The sequence below is a fragment of the Hyaena hyaena genome, unplaced genomic scaffold (assembly GCF_003009895.1).
Source record: "Hyaena hyaena isolate Hyena2069 unplaced genomic scaffold, ASM300989v1 scaffold_199, whole genome shotgun sequence".
NCBI lineage: Eukaryota > Metazoa > Chordata > Mammalia > Carnivora > Hyaenidae > Hyaena > Hyaena hyaena.
This window is the reverse complement of record NW_024080831.1, coordinates 2,617,711-2,641,740: the sequence shown is the minus strand read 5'-3', so window position 1 is coordinate 2,641,740 and position 24,030 is coordinate 2,617,711. Positions and strand designations below refer to the sequence as shown.

At 43.7% G+C, this 24,030-nt stretch overlaps 1 protein-coding gene across 2 annotated transcripts in view; it reads right to left on the bottom strand.

The window, feature by feature from the left end:
- Positions 1-24,030, bottom strand: part of ABCC5 (ATP binding cassette subfamily C member 5) — a 95,562-nt gene that overhangs the window by 12,455 nt on the left and 59,077 nt on the right. For both annotated transcript variants that reach the window (XM_039241661.1, XM_039241662.1), the window contains 11 exons: positions 23,245-23,388; positions 20,582-20,684; positions 16,924-17,108; positions 16,394-16,540; positions 15,966-16,095; positions 14,406-14,559; positions 14,192-14,320; positions 11,614-11,800; positions 10,407-10,496; positions 7,871-8,060; positions 2,844-3,003 (listed from right to left, as the gene is read on the bottom strand). In XM_039241661.1, coding sequence (XP_039097592.1) covers positions 2,844-3,003; positions 7,871-8,060; positions 10,407-10,496; positions 11,614-11,800; positions 14,192-14,320; positions 14,406-14,559; positions 15,966-16,095; positions 16,394-16,540; positions 16,924-17,108; positions 20,582-20,684; positions 23,245-23,388 — 1,619 coding nt within the window. The remainder of the gene's footprint in view (positions 1-2,843; positions 3,004-7,870; positions 8,061-10,406; positions 10,497-11,613; positions 11,801-14,191; positions 14,321-14,405; positions 14,560-15,965; positions 16,096-16,393; positions 16,541-16,923; positions 17,109-20,581; positions 20,685-23,244; positions 23,389-24,030) is intronic.

Sequence of the window (24,030 nt, the reverse complement as noted above, 5' to 3'; positions counted from 1 at the left end):
GAAACAGGCTCCAGGCTCTGAGCTGGCAGTCAGCACAGAGCCCGACGCGGGGCTCGAACCCACGAACCGCGAGATCATGACCTAAGTGAAAGTCGGACGCTTAACCGACTAAGCCACCCAGGCGCCCCAAATTTAAAGAAATTTAAAAAAAAAAAAAGGAAAGGGACACACTTTCTTAAAATTTCTTTTTTTTTTTTTTTTTTTAAATTTGGGGGCGGGGGGGAGAGAGAGAGAGAGAGAGAGAGGGAGAGGGGGAGGGAGAGAGAGAGAGAAAGAGAGAGAGAGAGAGAGAGAGAGAGAGAGAGAGAGAGAAACTTAAACAGGCTCCACGCTCAGCACAGAACCTGATGCAGGGCTCCATCCCATGACCCTGGGATCATGATGTGAGCTGAAATCAAGTCAGTCGCTCAACCAACTGAACCAGCCGGGAGCCCCAGGCTTTTTAATAGTCTAAGAAAAGCAAAACACCACCAAAAACTGAATGTTCTTTGGGATTTGTACAAGACCTGAGAATATAAAAGGAAGAATATAGTAGGTCTATGATTTTATTTCACCTCAGCATCTACTACTGACTTAAAAAGACAAAATTACAGCTGGCAGGAAATGAAACCTACAGGATTTCCTAAACTTGTACAGCAGATTCCCCAAATAGCACTGTGAGCTCAATAACTAAAAACTCAGGGCAGGAGCACACGGGCTATAAGCTTGTCCAGCAAGCAGCAACATGTCTCTGGGGCTGAGAACAAACGGCCCCAATGCCCACAAAAGCTGCACGTCCGTGATGGGTTACAAATACCAGCAGGTCAGTTCTTAACCATTAATTCTAGTGTATGTGCTGCCAAAGCTAGCACTTAACCATCAACTCTAGAAGCTCCTGATTCACAGCCCCAAAGGAAGTGCTGTAAAATTTAGAGAAAACAAGCAAGGCATGTTGGTGGCAGTGAATTAAACAGAGTCAAATTTAACACACTTTGTTTCTTAATTCTTTTCCAACTGATGATTAAAAAAATGGTTCTTTTGTCCTGAGCCAAAAATTGTAAGGCCAATTATATTCTCAAAGGCATTCCTGTGGCATCTAAAAATAAGAGAGATTTATGGGAGGGAAGAGCAGGTTTGGCAACAACTCTCAATTTCTTAATTTTAGACCTGAGTCTTCAATAAATTCTAATTCTCTTCTGACATTTGTTTTACTTTGTTATCTTGGCACCTAAACGGGAATGACTGATCCATTCTATGGTGCCCAAATTCATTGGTGGTTAGAGAAAATGCCAAAATGAACATACCCAAGAGTGTTGACCCTACATGAGTGTAGATGAAAATTCATTTTATCTACCAAACCTCCTTGAATCAGCGAGTTCAGGTGCCATTTTTGAAGAAAGGAAGGAAACCTAATTTTTAAAAAAAAATGTTTGCTAATTTATTTAGAGTGCGAGAGCATGCACACACATGCACACACACCTGGGGGAGGGGCAGAGAGAAAAAGGGAGCGGGAGAGAGAGAGAGAGAGAGAGAGAGAGAGAGAGAGAATCCCAAGCAGGCTCTGTGCTGTCAGCATAAAGCCTGACAGAGGGCTCGATCCCACGAACTGTGAGATCATGACCAAAATCAAGAATATGACACTTAACTGAGCCACCCAGGTGCTCCAGGAGGGGACCTAATTTTAAAGATAAATCTGTGGTCATTTGAAATTAAGTTGGTACCAATTTTTTTGAAGATCACTAAAAATGAAAGAAATGGCAATACTGCTTTTAGAGTGATTTAAAAAAAAAAAAAAGAAGTCCAATCTAGGTCAACTATATAGTTAAAGATATTTTTAGTTCAAAGGACAGGCAACTTGAATAGAAACAGAGATGAATTATGGAAAGCCATTATTTCCAGGAGGCAAAAGCTTAAAGCTAAAGGTAAGGGTAGGATAAGTTATAAGGAAATATAATGGGATTAAATGCTATTTCTTTCTTCATTACTATTTTAACAGGTTAAGAAGAGGAATTTTATCTTAGGCATCCTGGCAGATTTCAGAGAGAGACATCATTCCAGAGGCAGAATCAAAGGTGGGGGAAGATACTATACTGGAAAATGAAAAAACCTGAGGAATAATAATGCCTGAAAATCATCATGAGAAGGGCAATCTGGAGCATACAAAGGAGAGATGACAATACGGAGTGGGAGGAAGATGGAGGATGATGGTGATGAAGCTGATGAGTGGCTACTGTTCATCGAATGCCCACCATTTGCCGGGCTCAGTGCTTGTATAATCTGTATGAACTTATTCAGCCTTCACAACAACAGCTCTTAATAATATCCCCATTTGGGGTGCCTGGGTGGCCCAATCAGTTAAGCTTCAACTCTTGATTTCGGCTTGGGTCATGATCTTACAGTTGGTGAGACTGAGCCTCACACTGCGCTCTGTACCGAGCGTGAAGCCTGCCGGGGATGCGTTTTCTCCCTCTCTCTCTGCCCCTCCCCACCACATGAATGTGCTGTGCCCTCCCTCTCTCTCAAAAAATAAATAAACAAACAAAAAAAATTTTTAAGCCCCATTTTACAGATGAGGGAACAAGCTTAGGTGCAGTCAGGTAACTTAGCCTGAAGTCACAGAGCAGGGATTGGAGCCCACATCTCGCTGACTTCTTCCCCACCATGCTGCAGGGCCCCTGGGCCCCATTTCATTGATGAGGTGGCTTGTGCAGGGGAGCTGCTCCTTCCTTCTGCAGTAAGAAGCACAGGGTGGTGGGAAAAGCACTAGACTAGAGGCCACCAGATCTCAGTCCCACATGGGGACTCTAACAGGCCCATCCGGCCTTGAAACGCAGCACAAAGCACACGGGCACTCAGGTCCTCACCTGACAGTGCCACTGAACAGCACTGGCTCTTGAGGAATAATGGAGAGCTTGCTTCGGAGATCAGCAAGGCCAATATCACTGATTCTCACTCCATCAATCTTGATGCAGCCTCCAGATAACTCCACCAGACGGAAGAGGGCCATCCCCAGAGAGGACTTCCCTAAGGAGTCAAAAGACATGCAGAGAGGTAGCTCAGTTAGCAAATTCCAGGAAGACAAAACTGGTTTATTCTCAGGGAAAAATCATCTATTTTTCTAGTTCTATTCAATGGCTATTTTATCGATTAGCTAAGATAATGTAGAAAATGATACCCAGAGGGGTGTCTGGGTGGCTCAGTCGGTTAAGCAACCGACTTCAGCTCAGGTCATGATCTCACAGTCGGTAAGTTTGAGCACCACATCAGGCTCTGTGCTGACAGCTGAGAGGCTGGACCCTGCTTCAGATTCTGTGTCTCCCTCTCTCTCTGCGCCTCGCCTGCATATGCTATCTCTCACTCTCTCTCAAAAATAAACAGTTAAAAAAAAAAAAAAAAGAAAGACAATGATAGCCAGAAACAGGAAAAAAAAAAAAAAAGCACTTTCCTGAGCTACCAAGCGTATACATTTAAATCACACAGCTTCAGGGGTGCTTGGATGGCTCAAGGCTAAGCATCTGACTTTGGCTCAGGTCATGAACTTGTGGTTTACGAGTTTGAGCCCCACGTTAGGCTTTGCACTGACAGCTCAGAGCCTGGAGCTGCTTCAGATTCTGTGTTTTCCTCTCTCTCTCTCTCTCTCTCTCTCCCCCCCTCCCCCACTCAAGCTCTGTCTCTAATAAACAAACATTTAAAATAAACAAACAAATCACACAGCTTCAGCCTGAGAAGGAGTTTGAGGGACTGCCATAATTTCACAAGAGTAAATCAGGAAAATGCCTGCTTTTCACTTTCACAGGCTTTAATGCATCTCAGGCAAAGTGAGGCGACAGATCTTACAGCAAGGAGCTAGGGGAGCTAACCAGAGGACAAGCTGTCTTCTCTCTCTTCTGTCCCCTTATTGTAGCTAAGAGAGAAACAAGACAAAGCCTTCTACCACAGCTGCTGCAGCTGGGAACGGAAGAAGTTCTGGGGTAAATACATAGGGAAGGAGGTTTCAGCTTGAGTAAGTGGCTGTAGATGACTCTACTGAGATAAGGAACTGTGACAGAAAAAAGCAGGTCTGAGAGAGAAACTGATGAGGTCAGAACAGCTTTTCTTAATTGAATCATTTTAAAAGTCTTATAAGTAATTCGAGGAGATAATGTCAATCTCCTGTAATCTCACTACTGTTATATATTTTTAAATTTTTAATGTTTATTTATTTTTGAGAGTGAGAGAGAGAGAGAGAATGTATGGGAGCAGGAGAGGGCAGAGAGAAGGAGACACAGAACCTGAAGCAGGCTTCAGGCTCAGAGCTTTCAGCACAGAGCCTGATGTGAGGCTCGAACTTATGAGCCATGAAATCATGATCTGAGCTGAAGTCGGACGCTTAGCCAACCAAGCCACCCTTACTACTGTTACTTTTGATATGTTTCTTTCAGTCTTTTTCTCAGAATTGAGATCACACCAGATAGACAATAGTATAATTGCCTTTTTCCACTTATATAACAAGCACTCAACCATTTTAAAAATTTTTCAAAATAAAGTTTTACCGGCTGCAATATATTCCACCATGTGGATGTGCTCTTACTTATTTGACCAGTCCTCTAACACTAGACACATAGTTTATTCAATACTGTAATAATGTTATGGCATGCCCAAATTGTGCTCCCGCCTCAGATGATTTCCTTGGGAAAGATTCTCAGAAATGAAATTACTATGTCAAAAGATATAAACATTTAAAGAGCTATCTCTATAGTGCCTCCCTCGCCTCCCAAAAAACCAGACACAGTCAGGTCTGCCTTTCCACAATTCAAACCCATGGTTTAGATGTAGGACCACAGGTTTTTAGCTTTTCAGTGACTTTTCCTCAGGCAGATGCCTGGTTCTCAACCCCCCTTACTCTTCTGCATCCATGTTCTGAAAGTCCTCTCATGAGAACGTCATGACTTTGTCTATTCAGCAGTCACTGAGGGCACAAATATCCTGCCTTGCCTCCAGTGTCTAAAGCCACATCTCCATGGTTGGGATTTGTCCCCTGGGCAGACCCCTGTCAAATAACTAATGGGGACCCTGAGAAATATCCACTCTCCTAAAGCAGCAATCCTCGCATGCATCTCCTAGAAATGAGCTGGGAAACTAAGTCTACATAGCAGGACTCTTAATGAGGCCTTCTCCTCCTACAAGTGAATGGTTTTATTCAGAACTGGGAGAGAGGGGGTCTGGTCAGTGGCCCTGTACCCTCATACAAGGAAGGCAGGGAGACTCTCCCTCGGTGTCAAGGCAATGTTTTGTTTTAAGATATAAACTAAGGAAGGAATTATCCTCAAATAAATAGATCAGGTTTGTTCCACTTTAACAAAAGATGCTACCTGGACTGGAAAGTCCTACAGTTCTCTGAATCCAGACTACCTTTGCACTGATGGAATGTGCTAGTAAAAGAGGCCATGAAGTCCTTACAGTGATGTCCCTGACTACAGCCACAGCAGAATCAGGGTCTAAGAGTCTTTGAAGGGGGTGTCTGGGAGGCTCAGTCGGTTAAGCACCCGACTTCAGCTCAGGTCATGATCTCGCAGTTCGTGAGTTCGAGCCCCGCATCAGGCTCTGTGCTGACAGCTCAGAGCCTGGAGCCTGCTTCAGATTCTGTGTCTCCCTCTCGTTCTGACCCTCCCCTGCTCATGCTGTCTCTTTCTCTCTCTCTCAGAAATAAATAAAACATAAAAAAAAATTTAAGAGTCTTTGAAGAAACTTGTTAGGATTAGAGCCTAGACTTTGCAAGTCAGGCTATTTATAATTATTTTATTTTTTCTTATTTTTCTTCTGTCACTACTTATGATTTAATAAAGTCTCAATGAATACTTCTGTCTGTCTTACCTGTGTTAAAGGGAATCACAGGAGGGGACAGCAGTTAGACTTTCAGGAGAGCTGAGTACCCCTGAGAGACAATGATGCAGAGGGAATTTGAGGGAGGAGAGTGTAGGAAGAGCTTTAGGGACACCCACCCTCCTTGGCTAGACACCCTCCTGCCAGTGTAAAAAACCTACAGACAGTGGATTGTTCTGACATGAAATAATTCCTTCAAGCAGGAAGCAGGAAATGGCTTTTTTTTTCCTTCTTCTTAGCAGGTTCTTTAAAGTAAACTGGCCAGAAAAGATACAAGGCTTTTTGTTTTGTTTTGTTTTGTTTTAAATGGAAAGAAACAGACCTAGAAGAGTTCTGATGCCAAGGAAGCATAGAGTCCCAAAAGCTAATGAAAACTGAACCAAAGAGACTTCTTAAACCAGGTAAACCAGTTAGTAAAACAAGACTCAATGTTTTGAACTCTCATTCAGGAAGAAAAGGGAAAGAAATAAATTACTCAATTCTTGACCCTAGAAATCTAAAGGGCATGTAAGTAATATGATACCAAGTGCAAAGCAAAATGTCTAAAACGAGGGCCAATTCTCAATTTCTTTGCAATTGATGTCAGATTAAGAAAATAATTTCTGTCTTCAAAGGGACACAGGTTCCTCATTTAGAGCTGTGTTATGGGGCCCCTGGGTGGCTCAGTGGGTGGAATGTCTGACTTTGGCTTAGGTCATGATCTCACAGTTGGAGGGTCTGAGCACTGCATCAGGCTCTGTGCTGACAGCTCAGAGCATGGAGCCTGATTCAGATTCTGTGTCTTCCTCTCTCTCTGCCCCTCCCCCACTCCCCTAATGCTCGTTTGTCCACACGCTCTCTCTCAAAAATAGACAAACATTCAAAAAATTTTTTTTAATTTCTGAGAGAAGGAGAGGGAGAGAGACAGCGTGAGCAGGGGAAGGTCAGAGAGAGAGGGAGACACAGAATCTAAAACAGGCTCCAGGCTCTGAGCTAACTGTCAGCACAGAGCCCAATTCAGGGCTTGAACCCACGAACCGTGAAATCATGACCTGAGCCCAAGTCGGACACTCAACTGACTGAGCCACCCAGGCGCCCCCCCAAATTTTTTTTTAAAGAGCTGTGTTAGCTTCTGATAAATATATAAGGTAACACTGGCAATATGTCACAGACAACTTAAATTTTTTGTGTATTTTGACCTCACAGAAATAAGGATGTTCACTGCATTACTATTCATAATAGTAAAAAATTGACAACCACTTCAATTCCCCACAACTGGGAATTGGTTAAATATAAATTATGGTACATCCATAAAACAGAATTTTATATCATGATGCATAGAATTCATGTTATAGGCTATTAATTGACATAGAGAAATAACTGGTAGTTTTTGTTTTTTTTTTAAATTTTATTTCTAGGAGAGAGATTGAGAGAGACAGCGTGAGCAGGATAGGGTCTGAGAGAGAGGGAGTCACAGACTGAAACAGGCTCCAGGCTCTGAGCTGGCAGTCAGCACAGAGCCCGACGCGGGGCTTGAACCCACGAACCGCGAGATCATAACCTAAGCGAAGGTCGGACGCTTAACCGACTAAGCCACCCAGGCGCCCCAATAACTGGTAGATTTAAAAGCAGATCGTAAAAAAAAAAATAAAAGCAGATTGTGAGATGGTGTGTATAGAATGTCCCCATTTTTGTAAACATATTTGTTGATAGAAAAAGCCTGACAAGATACCCACCAAAATATTAACAGTAATTATCTCTGGGTAGTGGAGTTATGGGTGCTCTTCCCCCTTTTGTACTTTACCAAATGCTCCAAGTGTTATGCATTGAGAATGTATACTTTTATGACTAGAAAAAGCACTAAGTATTACAAAAGCAGGGTGGACAATACTTTTAGAAAATGGCTTCAGAGAGACCCCCTCCTTCTTACTCCTCTAATACAAAATGGGTTTGAAGGGATGAGAGTGATAGTCAATAAACAGCAAATCATGGGCCCCAAACTTAACTCAGAGAGGTTCAAATGTTTCTCTAGAGGCCTCTGCATTCTTACCTGATCCAGTTCGCCCCACAATGCCAATCTTCTCCTTAGGTTTGATGGTGAAGGACACCTTCTTCAGAACCAGAGGGAGATTTTCTTGGTACCTCATCTCTGCATTCTCAAAGGTCACCTCTCCTTCCTGGGGCCAATCAGGGGAGGGAGCCTTGTTCTTAATTCTGGCAGGTGCTTCCAAAGAGAGAGTCTGGGGAGACAGAAGGGGCTGGATCAGGCGGACCAGATTCTGTGGGGGTTGCAAGCCTTTCGAAGAGAAGTAAAATCAGGACAACCATAGCAGCCATACAGAGCCAGCTGCTACCCTGTCCCCTTCCCATGAAAGGCAATAAATGCTTATTACCACTAAATCAGATGGCCTACAATGGCTACTAACTTTTCAGTTAGCAGTACAGTGGCTACTAAGCAGTATCTTGGGGGAAGGCGGCAGCTTTCAAACTGTTTTCTGTCTTTTGGAATTTCTCCACAAAATCACATTGGAGGTCAATGGTGGAGTATCAGGCCTTCCGCTGCTCTTCAAACACAGCTGTTTTGATTGGAATTCTTTGAAAATATTCGGCTCATGTCATGATCTCACGGTTTGTGGGTTGGAGCCCCATATCGGGCTCTGTGCTGACAGCTCAGAGTCTGGAGCCTGGATTGCTTTGGATTCTGTGTCTCCCTCCCTCCCTTTCCGCCCCTCCCTTCTCACATTCTGTCTCTCTCAGTCTCTCAAAAATAAATAAACATTTAAAAAAAGAAAAGAAGAAAATATGCTATTTGAAATAAGATTCCACCATTTGGAAGCCAATGGCCTAAACCCAAAGGAAGGAAACTATCATTTACTGAATACTTGATCAGATCCTAGCATTCTGAAGTATTAGTCACCCCAGGAGACATGGGCTATAATCAAGATTTGCCACCAATAGCTGTGTGACCTGGATATATCATTTCTTCACTCTAGGCCTTAGTTTCTCATCTGCAAATTGTGGGACTGAATTAGAGAATTGTGGAAATCCATTCAGCTTTATAACGCTGTGTTCAATGTAACTGCTTGGGTGATTTTTGTTCCCAACAGTCCCACCTTGCAACGTTTGAAAATTCTCTGGCGAGTAGTCATGGAGCTTTACGGCCTCATAGGGAAGTAAGGGCCAAGGGCTATGGTGCTCTGGGCAGCGGTGGGGGTGGGGGGAGCAGGTGGAGACTGAAGTCTCAGATTCCAAGCTGGTAGGACTCCGTGTTGGCACAGGCATTCAGGTTGGGGACTGGCAGTGGAGCCAGTCCTCAGAAATGGGACTGGTTTGTGCAGGGTCCACTCCACTATGGCTGACCATTACCCACCCTGACCTCTCTAGCAAGAGGCTCTCACCAACAGCAATATTAAATCAAACACTACACACCTGTATATACACCCACATACTGTCCACAGACATGAGCAATGGGCAATGAAGCTAATGGATAAACATTAAGGAACATCTATGAGCAGATACATTAGATGGCTATCTGCCATTCTGAGAATAATTCTTCCCATGCAAACAATGATACAAATGCTGATAAAGTCTCTGGGCAGTTCACAAAATAGGTAACTCCTGAGAACTGAGTTAAATCTGAAAATCCTAACTACTCGTGACTCTGCTTCTCTCTACAGAAAACTGCTTTCAGAGTTCCAGGAAGGACACCAGCAAGAGGCTGCCCCACGGCTGCCCTGCAGGGGGTTACTGAGGGAAAGTAGGAGAAACTGGACCATCTCAGTATCCACTAAATTCACTGGTTTCTAAACTATGAATGCAGTTTAGAATTAGCTAAGGGGCTTCTAAAACTTCAGAAGCTGGGTCTCATCCCAGACCTACTGCATTAGAATCTCCAGAGATGAGGCCCACGTCTGTCTCTGCCTAAAGCTCAGTGGGGGGACACCAATGGCCCTCCCTGGTTAAGAGCAAATGAACCAGGGGCGCCTGGGTGGCTTAGTCGGTTGAGCATCCGACTTTCGCTTAGGTCATGATCTCGCGGTTCGTGGGTTCGAGCCCCGCGTCGGGCTCTGTGCTGACTGCCAGCTCAGAGCCTGGAGCCTNGCCCCGCGTCGGGCTCTGTGCTGACTGCCAGCTCAGAGCCTGGAGCCTGTTTCAGTCTGTGACTCCCTCTCTCTCTGACCCTCCCCTTCTCACGCTGTCTCTCTCTCTCTCCTAGAAATAAATAAAAATAAAAAAATAAAATAAAAAAAAAGAGCAAATGAACTAGAATAAGATTTAAAACAATACATGGTTTCAGGCAGGGTAAAGAAAACGTTACGGTAGTCAGCTTAACTGAACCAACAAGATTCTGAACATTTTGGAAGTTAGCTATGAACCTACGTTCTCAGAAACAAGTCACAAAAGTATTTAGAAACTCTTAAGATATTCTTTTCTCCATTCCACATGTGCTGAAGAGACCGTGAGTCCTCGCCATGGAAGAGGGCAGAGAAAAAAAGCATCCTCCCTGCACAACCACCTGAGGCAGTAAAAGAGCAAAAAGATCCCACGAAGGGTCACACCGCAGTAAAAGCCTTTAGCAGACTGACCTTGATGTAGTGGTTGATCCTCTCCACTGAGGTGAAACGGGCTTCTGTCTCGGATGCCAGTCTGACAGTAAACTGGAACAGACCCGTTAGCTGATAATGGAAAGCAAAATCCAAGAGAGAATTCATTAGGAATACATGTCAGGCCAACACTAGAAAACCTCCTCCATTTAGTGGAGTACAGCTCAATATACAAACTAATCAGGCACCTGCAGCAGCTGGTTTTAGGGAATGAGTCATTCTCTAAACACTTAACACAATGCCTATTATCCCCCAATCAACTACAATTCTCAGTGAATGTAAGGTGGCATTGTGGTACTGGAGGCATTAACTTTCCTGTATCCAAAGGCTTTCCATCCATTTTTACATTTCCAGTACACATATGTACAGCTGAGTAACTTCTGGGCTTCCTACTTGTACCTGCATCTGCTCTGGCAGTCACAACAAATGGAGATATTTATCAGCCTGAAACGAACTAGTGAGAATGCAGAACCCCTGTGCACCTCAGACTGAGGACCCTAAAACACAGAACATATAACATATATTCTTCCCCATCCAACAACCAACTAAGTCTGCACAGCATGGACAGATATCTTTGGGAAATCTGTGAAGATACATATCTCCTCTTGGTTTTCCTTCACTACTTATTTATTTTGATCTTTCCAGTATGGAAAAATGTCCAACATATACAGGAGTAAAAAGGGCGGTATAATAACTCCCATGTACTTAAAAAAACTGTCAACTTACGATATTGTATCATTTATACCACGCCACCCCTCTGTATTATTTGAAAGCAAATACCAGACATCCTATCATTTTATCCATAAGTATTTTAGCTTGCATCTCTCTAACATAAAGCTCTTTAAAAATACAATACCAGTGTCCAACACCATGATGACATCTAAAAAGTTAATAATAATTCCTTAACATCTTCAAATACTTAGTGCCCAAGTTCCCAACTGTACTTTGAGCTTTCTAAACAGCACCTATTTCTTAAACACATGCAACACACTTAAATCTCTTTGTTCCTAAATAGCTCTCATTTCTCTCTCCCAACCTCCCACCCCCAGCCAAGTCCAGGATGTTACTAACAAAGAGATAGGCAGAAGCTCTACGAGTCGAAGGCTTAGGGAGGGCCCCCCACCATGTCTCTCCTAGGGCAACACAGGACTCAAGTGAAGAGAGGTAATGCTCCATCCCAGAGACTGACCTGGACGGCGTAAGAGATGGCAAGACCCGAGTAGGCGGGGGGAATCTGCCCATGCATGAGAACAATCATCAGCCCAGTGGTGGTGATCAAGGCAATGCTGATCAGGTCCAGCCGCACAGCCAGCCACCGCATTGCACACGTGAACAAGAAGAAAGGACCTTGGTTGTTATCCAGTAGCTCCTGGTACCTGTGAGGGAGACAGAATACCTAATGGGCAAACAAAGCATCACACAATCCTGGACATGGGTGATGTCAGAGCTCTGGTGGATTATGGATGGAGGACTAACTTTTAAGTACTTCCTGTTTGTACCCAGAAGAATGCTATGGAAACCTAAGGACTGCAGAGTACTCCAGGCTCCATACATAGGATGACTTGGGGTTTTCTAGTTTTACTCTTTCAAAGAAACATACTAAATTTGTTAGGGAAAAATATCTACGTTAACAGCACAAGGAATACACAGGGAGAGGAGACCAAATAAAGCTGAGTAAGCTTTAGCAAAATGTCTTAGGTCAGGGGTTATTTCCTCAAAGAAAGAGAGGTTACAGAGAGCAAACTGCAGAAAGGCCCTAAGACCTGGAAAAATAAACTCTCAGAATGAATATGGTAAACTGGAAAATGTCTGCTGGGGCACTGCTGTTGAGCAAAATGGTGCTTGTTTCCCAAGGCCACAGAGCATAGAACCAGGAGCTAAACCACAGCAAAAAAGACCTGGACAACCCCTGCCACTGAAGAAGCAAGACACTACTGTCCCCTGGGGTCCTAGAGAGCAGAACAGACTGCATCCAAAGGCTTGGGTGTCACATACAACTAGACCTTCACAGCAGGGAGTCTTGCCAGACAAATGTGCTTTGTTTAAAAAAAAAAATCATTTTTCTTCTTTGTATATTTGGAGGAGATCTAGGAAATGTAGTAAAAAAGAAAACATGGTATTCTTACCACTCAGTTAAAACCAGGGTTAATATTCTGCTATGTCGTCTCTCAGTACTTTTTCCAATACACTTAAATTTATGTGTGAATATATATACATACATACAGTGTATTTTACTGTTTTTCTCTTAAAGTTAGGTTTATTTTTTCTGAGTCGTTTAACCTAAACTTCCATTCTAGATTTTCTTTTAATTAATTACCTAATTTTTTTTTTTGTTTTTTGTTTTTTTTTTCTAATTTTTATTTATTTCTAGGAGAAAAAGAGAGACAGCGTGAGCAGGGGAGGGTCAGAGAGAGAGAGAGGCACAGACTCTGAAATAGGCTCCAGGCTCTGAGCTGGCAGTCAGCACAGAGCCCGACGCGGGGCTCGAACCCACGAACCGCGAGATCATGACCCAAGCGAAAGTCGGACGCTTAACCGACTAAGCCACCCAGGCGCCCCTAATTACCTAATTTTTGTAGTAAACAAGATACACACAGGATAGAATATTTAGAAGGCATAAGAAGTTTTGGTTTTTTTTTTTAATGTTCATTTCTTTCTTTTTGAGAGAGAGCCCAAACAAGGGAGGGACAGAGAGGGAAACACAGACTCTGAAGCAGGCTCCAGGCTCTGAGCTGTGAGTGCAGAGTCTGACACAGGGCCTGAACTCTTGACCTGCGAGATCATGACCTGAGCCGAAGTTGGACACTTAATCAACTTAAGCCACTCAGGCACCCTAGCATAAAAGTTTTACTTCAGTCTTTCAGTCTTTCTCCTGCCCATCCTCTAGCTACTCAGTTCCCCTTTCCAGGGGCAATGAGTAGTTCCTTGTGCATCCTTTCAGAGATATTCTAAATGTTATATATACAAACACATATCTAAAAGGGAGTATACCATGTGCACACATTTGTACCTTGCTCTTTCACTAATGTATTTTATTTATTTTTTAAATGTTTATTTATTTTTGAGAGAGAGAGAGAGAAAAAGAGAGTGTGTGAGCAGCGGGGAGAGAGGGAGACACAGAATCTGAAGCGGGCTCAGGCTCTGAGCTGTCAGCACAGAGCCGGATGCGGAGCTTGAACTCACAGACTATGAGATCATGACCCGAGTGGAAACTGATGCTTAACCAACTGAGTCACCCAGGCGCCCCTCACTAATGTATTTTAGAAATCATTCCATATTAGTATCTATAGAACTGTCTCATTCTTCTTAAGGGCAACATAGTACTCTATATGGGTATACCCATAGCTTGCTTAATCAATTCCGTATTGAAGGACATTTAAGTTAGTTCCAATCTCTTGTTATTACAAAGCTCCACAATGACAATCTATGTACATAGATTTCTCATATAAACTATCTTCGGCTAAAAATGTCTGTCTAATGTCAATGACCATCTTTTACTGTTCCAAAAAAAAGAAAAAAGGAAAACTCCTTCATATGTAGCCATTTAGAGTCCAAAGCCAAGAGATTCCAAAACCTGTATTTTGTCTTTTCATTTGCTTAGAAAGGAGTTCCAGCAAGTGAGTAAATTTTAACAGAGACCATTAAATCACTAATTTTCGTAGTGAGCTTTACAATCCCCAACTCTGGCCTTGGAAGGCCTTTTGGGCTTATTAAATGCTGGTATGGGTGACTTCCCTTTGAGCCCTCTGGCTGCCATCAGCACTGACCTGTGCAGAAATTCCTGCCCTTTGTTGTAGGCGTGGATGGTGGCAAGGCCCTGTATGCTGGATGTTATGTGGGAGAGGAAAGGTGACTGTGTGATATTGTCCAGACGCTTCAGCTCTCGAATCAGGACCCTGGAGAGAGAATGAGTTCCGTGTCAGAGTGGCAGACAAGCAACTCTGGCTTCATTCCTGGAAGATGTAAACACGTCTTGTTTACCTGGAAACAATGTGCAGAACTGAAAAGAGGATGAAGAGGGGCCCCACTGCCACCAGGAACCATGGGAAAACTCCAGTGATCATTCCAACACAGAAGAACACCAGGATGACATTTTGGATGAACATCTCAGCCTGGAACGGCAGGCGTACATCGACTGCAGAAATCATAAGGGAACAGGGAAAATGGGATCAAAAATTTTAAAAAACACAAAGAGATTCCACAAATTTTTTACCTTAAAATGAGCGTGCTGTCTTTTAAATCAAGAGAAAAATCTAGAAACCTTGTTTCTCTAATTTTTCTTGTCCCAAGAAAGTGTAAGTGATCTATCTTTCCCCAGTCCCTCTTTTGGGTATACTATGATGCTACCCAACCTCTTTAAAATTTTTTTCTCTTTAGAAAATAAATATGCTTGTTGTAAAAATATTCAGAAAATAAACATGCAAAAAAATATATAAAAATAATCTTTATTCTCACCAGTACCAATAAACTGCTAACATTTAAGAAATTTTTCATTATGGAAAAATTTAAACATATACAAAAATCAAGAGTATAGAACCTTCAACAATTAACAACATTTTCTTCATCTCCTTTTAGCTATATCCTCCCCTTACTTTTTTTTTCTTTTTTGGCTGGAGTATTTTCATAAAGATCCCAGACATGTTGATACCACTGACTTTTTTCTTTCCACCTTTTCTCCATCTGTGTGTGTGTGTGTGTGTGTGTGTGTGTGTAGCAGAAATGGGATCATGTCGAAATGGGATCATGTCATGCATCAGTTCTGTTTATTAGTGATGGTTCTGATCCCTTATTACTACCTCTGGCCATAGCTTTACACTGGCTTATCAACATCTGAAACATCTCCTTGGAGGCAACACAGGGTAATAGTTAAAAGCATTAGCTCTAGGGTGGAAAGATCTGGGCTCAATTCCCAGTTTTGTTATATAATAGCTGTGTAATCTTGGGCAAGTTATTTAACCTTTAGAGACAGCAGCTTTCCCATGTAGTCAGTGAATGAAGCAATATCCACCCCCATAAGGCTACTCTGAAGATTAGGATAATCCATTTAAAACATTCAGCATACTGCTTGTTACACAGTAAGCCATCAATAAAGGTCAAGCACCATTACTATTATATAGGGCTATGAGAAGTATTTAAATTCTGCTGCTGGCACAGCCCATGTGGCATCCAGAAAACTTGCCAGAGATGGTAAATGTCCAGCAACCAACGCATTGCCCTCAAAGTAAACATGTTTTGGAATCTCAGCTGTTCCTGTCCAAAGCATTTATGCCAACTCAATCCTTGGAACTTATTTTCAGGTTTAATGAAATCAAATGAGAACGTAGATGGCAGGTGAAAAATCAGATGGGTCCTTAGTGTAAGACAAGTTGCAACCTGGAGAAAATGCCAAAACTAACATGTTCCTGGTGCAGACACCAGCAGCCCCTGTGCTCTCAAACTCTAAGGCTGGATAGACGGGCATGCCTGGCAAGTCATCTAGAAGGTTAGAGAGCACAGGGAGCTGCAGCTTGGGCTCCAGAGCATAAAAGAAGTGAGAAATACCTTCATCCATGTCTTTAGAAAACCTGTTGAGAATCCTTCCAGTGGGGGTGGTGTCAAAAAACTTCATAGGGCTTCGAAGGATCCTTCGGAAAAGTTCATCATGGAGCCGGGAGGAGGCTCGCAGTGTGCCCTAAGGAGCAGACGACAAAGTGATCATGGCCCAGAGACCCAGGGAGACTCAGTTCCTATTTAACCAGGTCACAACATCACAGGACATCCACTCCCCAAGCTGGAGAAGGGCAAATGGTCATGGAGGAAACAGGTGGGTACTAAGAAAAGGCTGGGCCTAATGGGATACAGGTCATTTCAGCTAGGGCCATCTTGCTTCAGAGATGCTCCCCTGCTCAGAATTGACCCAAGAGAAGCCATGCCGAAGCCTGACCATGCAGTTACCAGGGAAAGGAGGAGCAGAAGGCACCACTGCATACCTTGACAAACACAACTCCTCGAATGGCTTTCAGGATCAGCATGACTGCCATGGAAAGGGCGTAGATACTGGCATAGTACTGCATGAGAGGATTGTCCTTCATGCTGCTGCTCGTAGAGGTCTTGTTCCCTTGTGTCACTGTGGTGTTCTGTTTGGAGACAAGGCCCTGTGAGGCAAGACTCCTATAGACAGTGAAGAACTCCTACGTAGGACGATTCTCAGTTCAAGGGAAGGTGTGGGGTAATGACTGTGGGATCTGGCTGTGACAAACACAAGGCAGGCTTTGCCCCCCACTTCTCTCTCTTCTAAGTGAGGACAGACAGCTTTCAGGTGTCCTACTGCTGCATGAGCTGGTTAGGGGGCAACTATCTTGTTAGATTACATTAGGAACTTGTCTTTTTATCTTGGATAATCCTTGTTCATTCCTTCTTTCAATTGAAAACTGAACAGTTTCCCCAAGAACACCCAGAGAATACAAAGAAATGGCCACATTCTTAGACATATAACTTTCCCATTAATGAGTAACCTTACCCCACTTCCTTGCTTGATCCAGTAACTCAACCACCAATTGCTGAAAGCCGTGCTGCCCACATTCAGCATGAAAAGAGATATAATGACTAGGAATGCCAAGGGGCCCCCAGCAGCCTGGATGTAGACACCATACACTGACCAGGGCACTGAACCCTGACCCTTTTCTTCCATTTGCACCAGCTGCCCTAGGTAAGAAAAGAAAAGAAAACAAACCCCACCATAAACTCAGCAGGACAAGGCTACTTTTCTACAACTGAGTCACCTATAGAAGAGCAAAATCAAGAAAACCAATAGTTTCACATGTATCTAGATTAGAATTATTTCCTCCTTATTAGAATATTCTTCCCTTTAAAATTTACTAAGCACCTATTATCAACCAGGCCCCAGATGAGTCCCTGGAGCAGTAAAGAGGATTAAGACTAGGTCCCTGCCCTTAAGATCTGTCTGAGGATCGTTCCACAGCCTGGTAGGAAAGACAGATAAAATAAACCCATGATTATAATAAAATGTGCTAAGTGCCATGCTAGAGACATACACAGGGCAGCATGGGAATATCCACATGTACCTAAACTACTTGGAGGAACTGTTTCAAGGAAGATTTACTGTTTTTTTAATAAAAAAATTTTTAATGTTTATTTATTTATTTTTCTTAAATAGTTTATTGTCAAGTTGGTTCCCATCTAACAACCAGTGCTCATTTCAACAAGTGCCCTCGCCCATGCCCATCACCCCCCTTCCCCTCCCCCCTACCCCATCAGCCCTCAGTTTGTTCTCAGCATTCAAGAGTCTCTCATGGTTTGCCTCCCTTCCTCTCCCCAGCTATTTTTCCTCTTCTCCTCCCCCACGGTCCTCCGTTAAGTTCCTCCTAATCCACCTATACGTGCAAACATATGGTAGCTATCCTCCTCTGCCTGACTTATTTCGCTCAGCATAACACCCTCAAGGTCCATCCATGTTGCTACACATGGCCAGATTTCATTCTTTCTCATTGCCATGTAGTATTCCATTGTATAGATAAACCACATCTTCTTGATCCATTCGTCAGTTGACGGACACTTAGGCTCTCTTTCCATGTTTTGGCTATTGTTGAGAGTGCTGCTATGAACATTGGGGTCCATGTGCCCTTATGCATCAGCACTCCTGTAAGTTTCAGGGAAGACTTTCTGTATACTCTCAAAAGGTATGCCAGGTTTGACCAGGTGGGGAAAAGATAGGCATTGGCCCAGAGGCAGGAAAATAGCACAACAATACGTACAGACAGCCAAATCAGCAAGGCTAGAATATTAAGTGCAGCTAAGAGTGGCAGAAGATAAGGTTGATTAGTAGGAAAGCTGTGGTCAGAGGAAAAAGGCATCTGAACTTCATCCTTCAGATAAGAATTTCTCAGGGCACCTGGGAGGCTCAATTGGTTAAGCAACCGACTTTAGCTTGGGTCATGATCTCACAGTCTTTGAGTTGACAGCTCAGAGCCTGGAGCCTGCTTCAGATTCTGTGTCTCCTTCTCTCTCTGCCCCTCCCCCACTCACACTCTGTCTCTGTCTCTGTCTCTCTCTGTCTGTCTCCCAAAAATGAATACATGTTAAAAAGAAAAAAGAGGGGCGCCTGGGTGGCTCAGTCAGTTAAGCGTCCGACTTCGGCTCAGGTCATGATCTCACGGTTCATGGGTCCAAGTCCCGCATTGGGCTCTGTGCTGACAGCTAGCCTGTTCCAGATTCTGTATCTCTCTCTCTCTCTGACCCTCCCCTGTTCATGCTGTCTCTCTCTCTTTCTCAGAAATAATTTAAAAAAAAGAAGAAGAAGAAGAAGAAAAAGAAAGAAGAAAGAAGAAAAGAACTTCTCAAGAGAATGGGCTACAGGTGTGTGGAGATTTGATTCCCGCCCAGGCTATGGATGGCCAGATCAGCCGCTCAGGCAGCAAGCAGTCTCATCCATGCATCCTGTTGTCCCTGTACAAACAACGGCATTTTCTAGGTATGCCCTATCAGGACAAGAATTAGGAAACACTGCTTTGAAATGGGAGGCCCCTGAAAGACTTCCTGAGGGAAAGTGAGTTAGTTGGTCTCCTGTTTTTAACTAGATCTCTCAGCTGTCTATATGGAGTGCAGATTTAAAAGGAACCAGCTGTAATACTGTAGGTACAAGATGATAAAGGCCAGAACCAGGGTCATGGCAATGGGGATGGAGTTTCAGGTGGCACACCCATTAAGATACAGTGCCTGGCTGAGGAGGAGAGAAAGGCTCAAGGGTATCTCCTAGAGGCTCGCAGAGATCAGGGGACTGATGCTGATGTACTAACAAAGAGACAGCTCTACAAAAAACCAGTGCCTTTATATCCTGGTCAATGTTTAATTATCTTAGAGCAAGCCTGGCGTGCCTGTAGTACTTGAAGAGTTATGAGTAACCAGGTCAGGGGCTCTGCAGCTGAGAACAAATGTTCCCTAAGGGTATTCCGGGGTTTTTTTTAATACTGCCTATGGCAGGAACGGACAGATGACTCAGCCTTCTGTGCTAGGTTTGTATCCTGTGTAGAGGTGTCTTACTTATATCACACCCCAATTCAAAGTCTCATACACAGTTTATGAAAGGGAAGAAAAGCTGCAGAGTGTACTAAATCGGGGTGGTCAATTCCCAATACCACACATCCCCAGCTTGAAGAACAAGGAAGTGAAAACAGGCCCAGGGCCAAAGCAGCAGCAAACCCAGGAAAGGTCCTGGTGACTCCAATGCACAACAAAACCAGAGCTTTAAAACAGACTACATTCCTTTCTTTCCCAAGGTAAACTGATAGGCAGCTTGAAATTCACAAAGGTGAAAGAAAATACCTCAAGCATTGTAAATAGCTTTCCTAACTCTGTTTGTTTTAGTTGATAAGATAAAGGGGAAAAAAATAAATAAGTAACAAAAACAAGACCCAGGACTTCCCTGGGGAAAATGCAATAGGGAAAGCCTGCAATGTAGACTGTTCACCACAGCCCTGCTGCAGCCTCCTCTGAGAAAGCCAGGAGTGTATCATTCTAATGAGGGAGCTACTGAGAATGTAGGCCCTGCTGGTAATGGAACATCTCTGTCTAGACCGACTTTTATTTTATTTTATTTTATTTTTTAATTTTTTTATTTATTTCTAGGAGAGAGAGAGAGACAGCGTGAGCAGGGGAGGGTCAGAGAGAGAGGGGGAGATACAGACTCTGAAATTGGCTCCAGGCTCTGAGCTGGCAGTCAGCACAGAGCCTGACGCGGGGCTCGAACCCACGAACCGCGAGGTCATGACCTAAGCAAAAGTCGGACGCTTAACCGACTAAGCCACCCAGGCGCCCCTAGACCGACTTTTAAAAAGCAGAGGTGAATCGCAGGAAAAAGGCTGTATCTCTGGCCATAATTCCATTTTCCTTACTCAAGATGACTCAGCTGATTGCTGACCCCTGACCCACACTGCATAGAGACAAGGCAGAGGATTAAAGTGCCTTCTTACTGTTTTGCTCTGTTTAAGCAAACAGGGTGCCTCACGGTCTCCCAATGTTATAAAGGGGTTTGTTATTCCAGAGATAAAAGGCCAGAGGCTCTAGAACACACAATGCTGTCAAACATTATGAATTACCACTGACATAAAGTTTCTGATAAACTTTAATGACAAATCTAAAATGTCAGAAAAGGTCATTACCTTCCTCTGGCTTTGCTGCTTTCTCCTTCTTTACTGATCCTGTTTTAGGACCCTTGTCTTGTGATTTCTTCTGTGAACCGCTGGTTTCTTTTTTTGAATTAATCTAATATTTAAAAAAAAAAGTGTATCCAGTTACAATGTGGCCATTCAGACAAAGGTCCATAGGACATACTAGAGAATCATCTGACAAGCTGCTGCTATACATCAAAACCTTTTTTTTTTTTTTAATATTTTAAAAATTTATTTCTAGGAGAGAGAGAGAGAGAGAGAGAGAGAGACAGCGTGAGCAGGGGAGGGTCAGAGAGAGAGGGAGACACAGAATCTGAAACAGGCTCCAGGCTCTGAGCTAGCGGTCAGCACAGATCCCGACGGGGGGCTCGAACCCACGAACCGCGAGATCATGACCTAAGCGAAAGTTGGACACTTAACCGACTAAGCCACTCAGGTGACCCCATCAAAACCTCTTAAAAGGGCCACCTATACTCATTTCTTGTGCTTCCTCAACTCCTTTAATCTTTGAGATCTGGGTTTCTACCCTTGTCATTCCATTGACATTGTTCTCCGCAATGTTCTCAGTCATTTGCCCAAAGTACTAGCGCTTGGGTCATTTCCATTCCTCTCACCTCTGATCTCCACATTGCTAAATCAAATCACAGATCTGATCATTTCCCACTGCTACCACAGGATAAACTCAAACTTCTCAGCCTGGTTTGCAAAACCTTCATAGTCTTGCCCTAGCCTAACTCTCATGTTTATCTCCCATTCCCATGACTTCTACTCTCCAGCCACATTGGATTTCACACTATTCCTCATGCCACTCTGCTGTTCCCCACTTCTAGACCTTTGTCCCTGGGGGTCCTTCACTTGGAATGCCTCTCTCCTCATCCCAACTCAGTTAGTTGTTCCCATTCAGAGGGATTCAATCTTAATCCTCCCTTTCGCAACTCCTCCAGAAGAGAGCTCACCCCTCCCCTGTTCACCCAGGCACTTGGTAAGTACTCTATTATAGCATGCTGCTGCAAACGTGACCTGGTGCTACAGTTCCCTGTAACACCATAAGAGCATTGGTCTTCCCTAGGAGACTGCGGGTCCCTCAGGAATGGAGAGGATGTCTGACTCACCGTGATAACCTAAATAGGGCCCAGCCCTAAGCACTGCCCATAATAGGACACAAATGGACTTCATATAAACACTCATCAGGGACACCTTGGGTCGCTCAGTTGGTTAAGCGCCCGACTCTTGGCTTTGGCTCAGGGCATGATCTCATGGCTCATGAGTTCGAGCCCCACACTGGGCTCCTCAGGTTGGGCTCCACACATCAGGCTCCACACTGGCAGTGTGGGGCCTGTTTGGTAATCTCTCCCTCTCTCTCTCTGCACCTCCCCTGCTTGTGTGTGAGTGCACTCTCTCTCAAAATAATAAACAAACTTAAAAAAAAAAAAAAGATGAGGAAACTGAAGCTCAGGAAAGTTAAGTGACATTTTGAAAGTATGTTCTTTCTGCTGTAATACACTGATGCTCAATATTCTTTTGCTCCTCAGATTTCCTATTTTAATTTCTCTCCTTCTCATTTTCCCCTCCATGTCTACAGTGAGGAGGAAAACTTCTGAAGAGTCTAAAATACTCTTAAGAGTGATAGGGAGAGATCGTAAAATCCAAATCTGGATTCTAGTATCTCTATGGAAGTTCCTGGTGACATTCTGGAATGCTTGAGTTATCCCCAGAGGCCTAAAATACATTGGTCACGAGCAATTAGTTGTTCTACATCTGAAATCAAAGAGGATGATACCCAAAGACTGAAATAGGGCTCCCAGAAAAGGGTCTAATAACTCCACTTTTATCACGCACAGACATTAAAATGGTAGCTAAGAAGCTGCTCTAAGCCCAGCCTGAGAGCACCCCTGGGACTCAAGGTGACCACAGAATAAGTTCAATACGAGAGTAGGTTGGCAAGACAGAAATGTCTATGTTTGCCTAACCTGGAGCCCAAGAGTAAAGCCATGGAAAGCTGTCATCTTTCTGTGCGGCCACAGGAGGCAGGGTAACAAGGCAGAGGCAGCACCGTGGAGTCAAACTGACCCCTTATTAGTGAGCTGCTTACCTTTTTGGGTCTCCCATTCCCTCAGCTGTGAAAGTGGGGGGAGAATCCCATTTTGCCACAGAGCTCTATTAAAATGACTGAATGGGATGACATCTATAACGTGTCTAATCCAGTAATTGGGACACAGTGGGGGTGAGTTAATAAGTGCCAAGTTAGCAGTCAAAGCAACATGGGTCATTTTCAAATGTATACAGTATTTCATTTCTCTTCCCTCATTCCTTATTCTCAGTTGTTTATTTAAAAAGGAGCTTCATAATGCTGGATTGGTAGGGTTTATGAAACTAAGTTATGGCTGAACAACACTGAGCCCGTATATCCTTTACTCTGTCATTGCCTTATTAATAAGTTCTCAGGGGCAGAAGACACTGGCTCCCCAGCTCACCAGCCATAGAATCCTGCTTTCCTAGAGTAGAACCAGTATGTGAACCAGCACAGCAGTCTGGTCACCAGAAAATAGGGCCCTTGCCAAGAAGACACAGACACTGTGTTCAGCTGAGATCTCTCCATCAGTCACTATGGTCCTGAAAAGAGGAGGAGCACACAAACACCATGAGAAACTTACCTCAACTGGGGGTGTCTCTCCCAGCAACAGGTTATTAAAAATGGTAGCATAATCACCGTTTAAATTCATCAGCTCCTCATGGGTGCCTCTTTCTGTAATACAGCCCTCTTTCATGAAGATCACTTCATCACAATCAGCCAGGTACTGGGGACAAAGGCAGGGACAACACAGTGTTGCTGAGATTTATGCAAATACATTCAATACCTATACCTTAGTTCAGAGGGTCAGAGGCAATGGAGCCCCCCAGGGGACATCTGGCAGTATCTGGAGACTTTTGGTTGCTACATCTGGGGGCAGGGTACTGCTGTTATCTAGTGGATAGAGGCCAGGAGTTTCCTGGCACCAAATGTCAACAGTGCCAAGAGTGAGAAAACCCTTGCTTTAGTTTACTGTGGCTTGTGATGTAGTTCAAAAAACATCTCCTCCCATTTTTGGCATAAATCAATTGATGCAGCCACATGAGCCTTGTAATAAACTTCACACCTTTTTGCCATACTCAGAAGTGCACATAATTACAGACTTTTTGTGGCAGAGTGGGGGATTAGCCCCCTAAACTTGACAACATATGCAAAGCAGACGGCAACATCCTGGAGCTGTTCTCCAAAGTGGCTGCTTGTCTTGGAATGACAGAGGGAGAAGAGCTTGTTTTCCTTAAACAGTTCCCACTTGCATATAGATATTAACACAAGCTTTCCAAACTCTTACCCAAACTCCAGTTTCAGCCTACTCCTCTTAGCCCTTTTACTTACTGATTTATATGCAAAGCTAACACGCTCCAAGGATCTC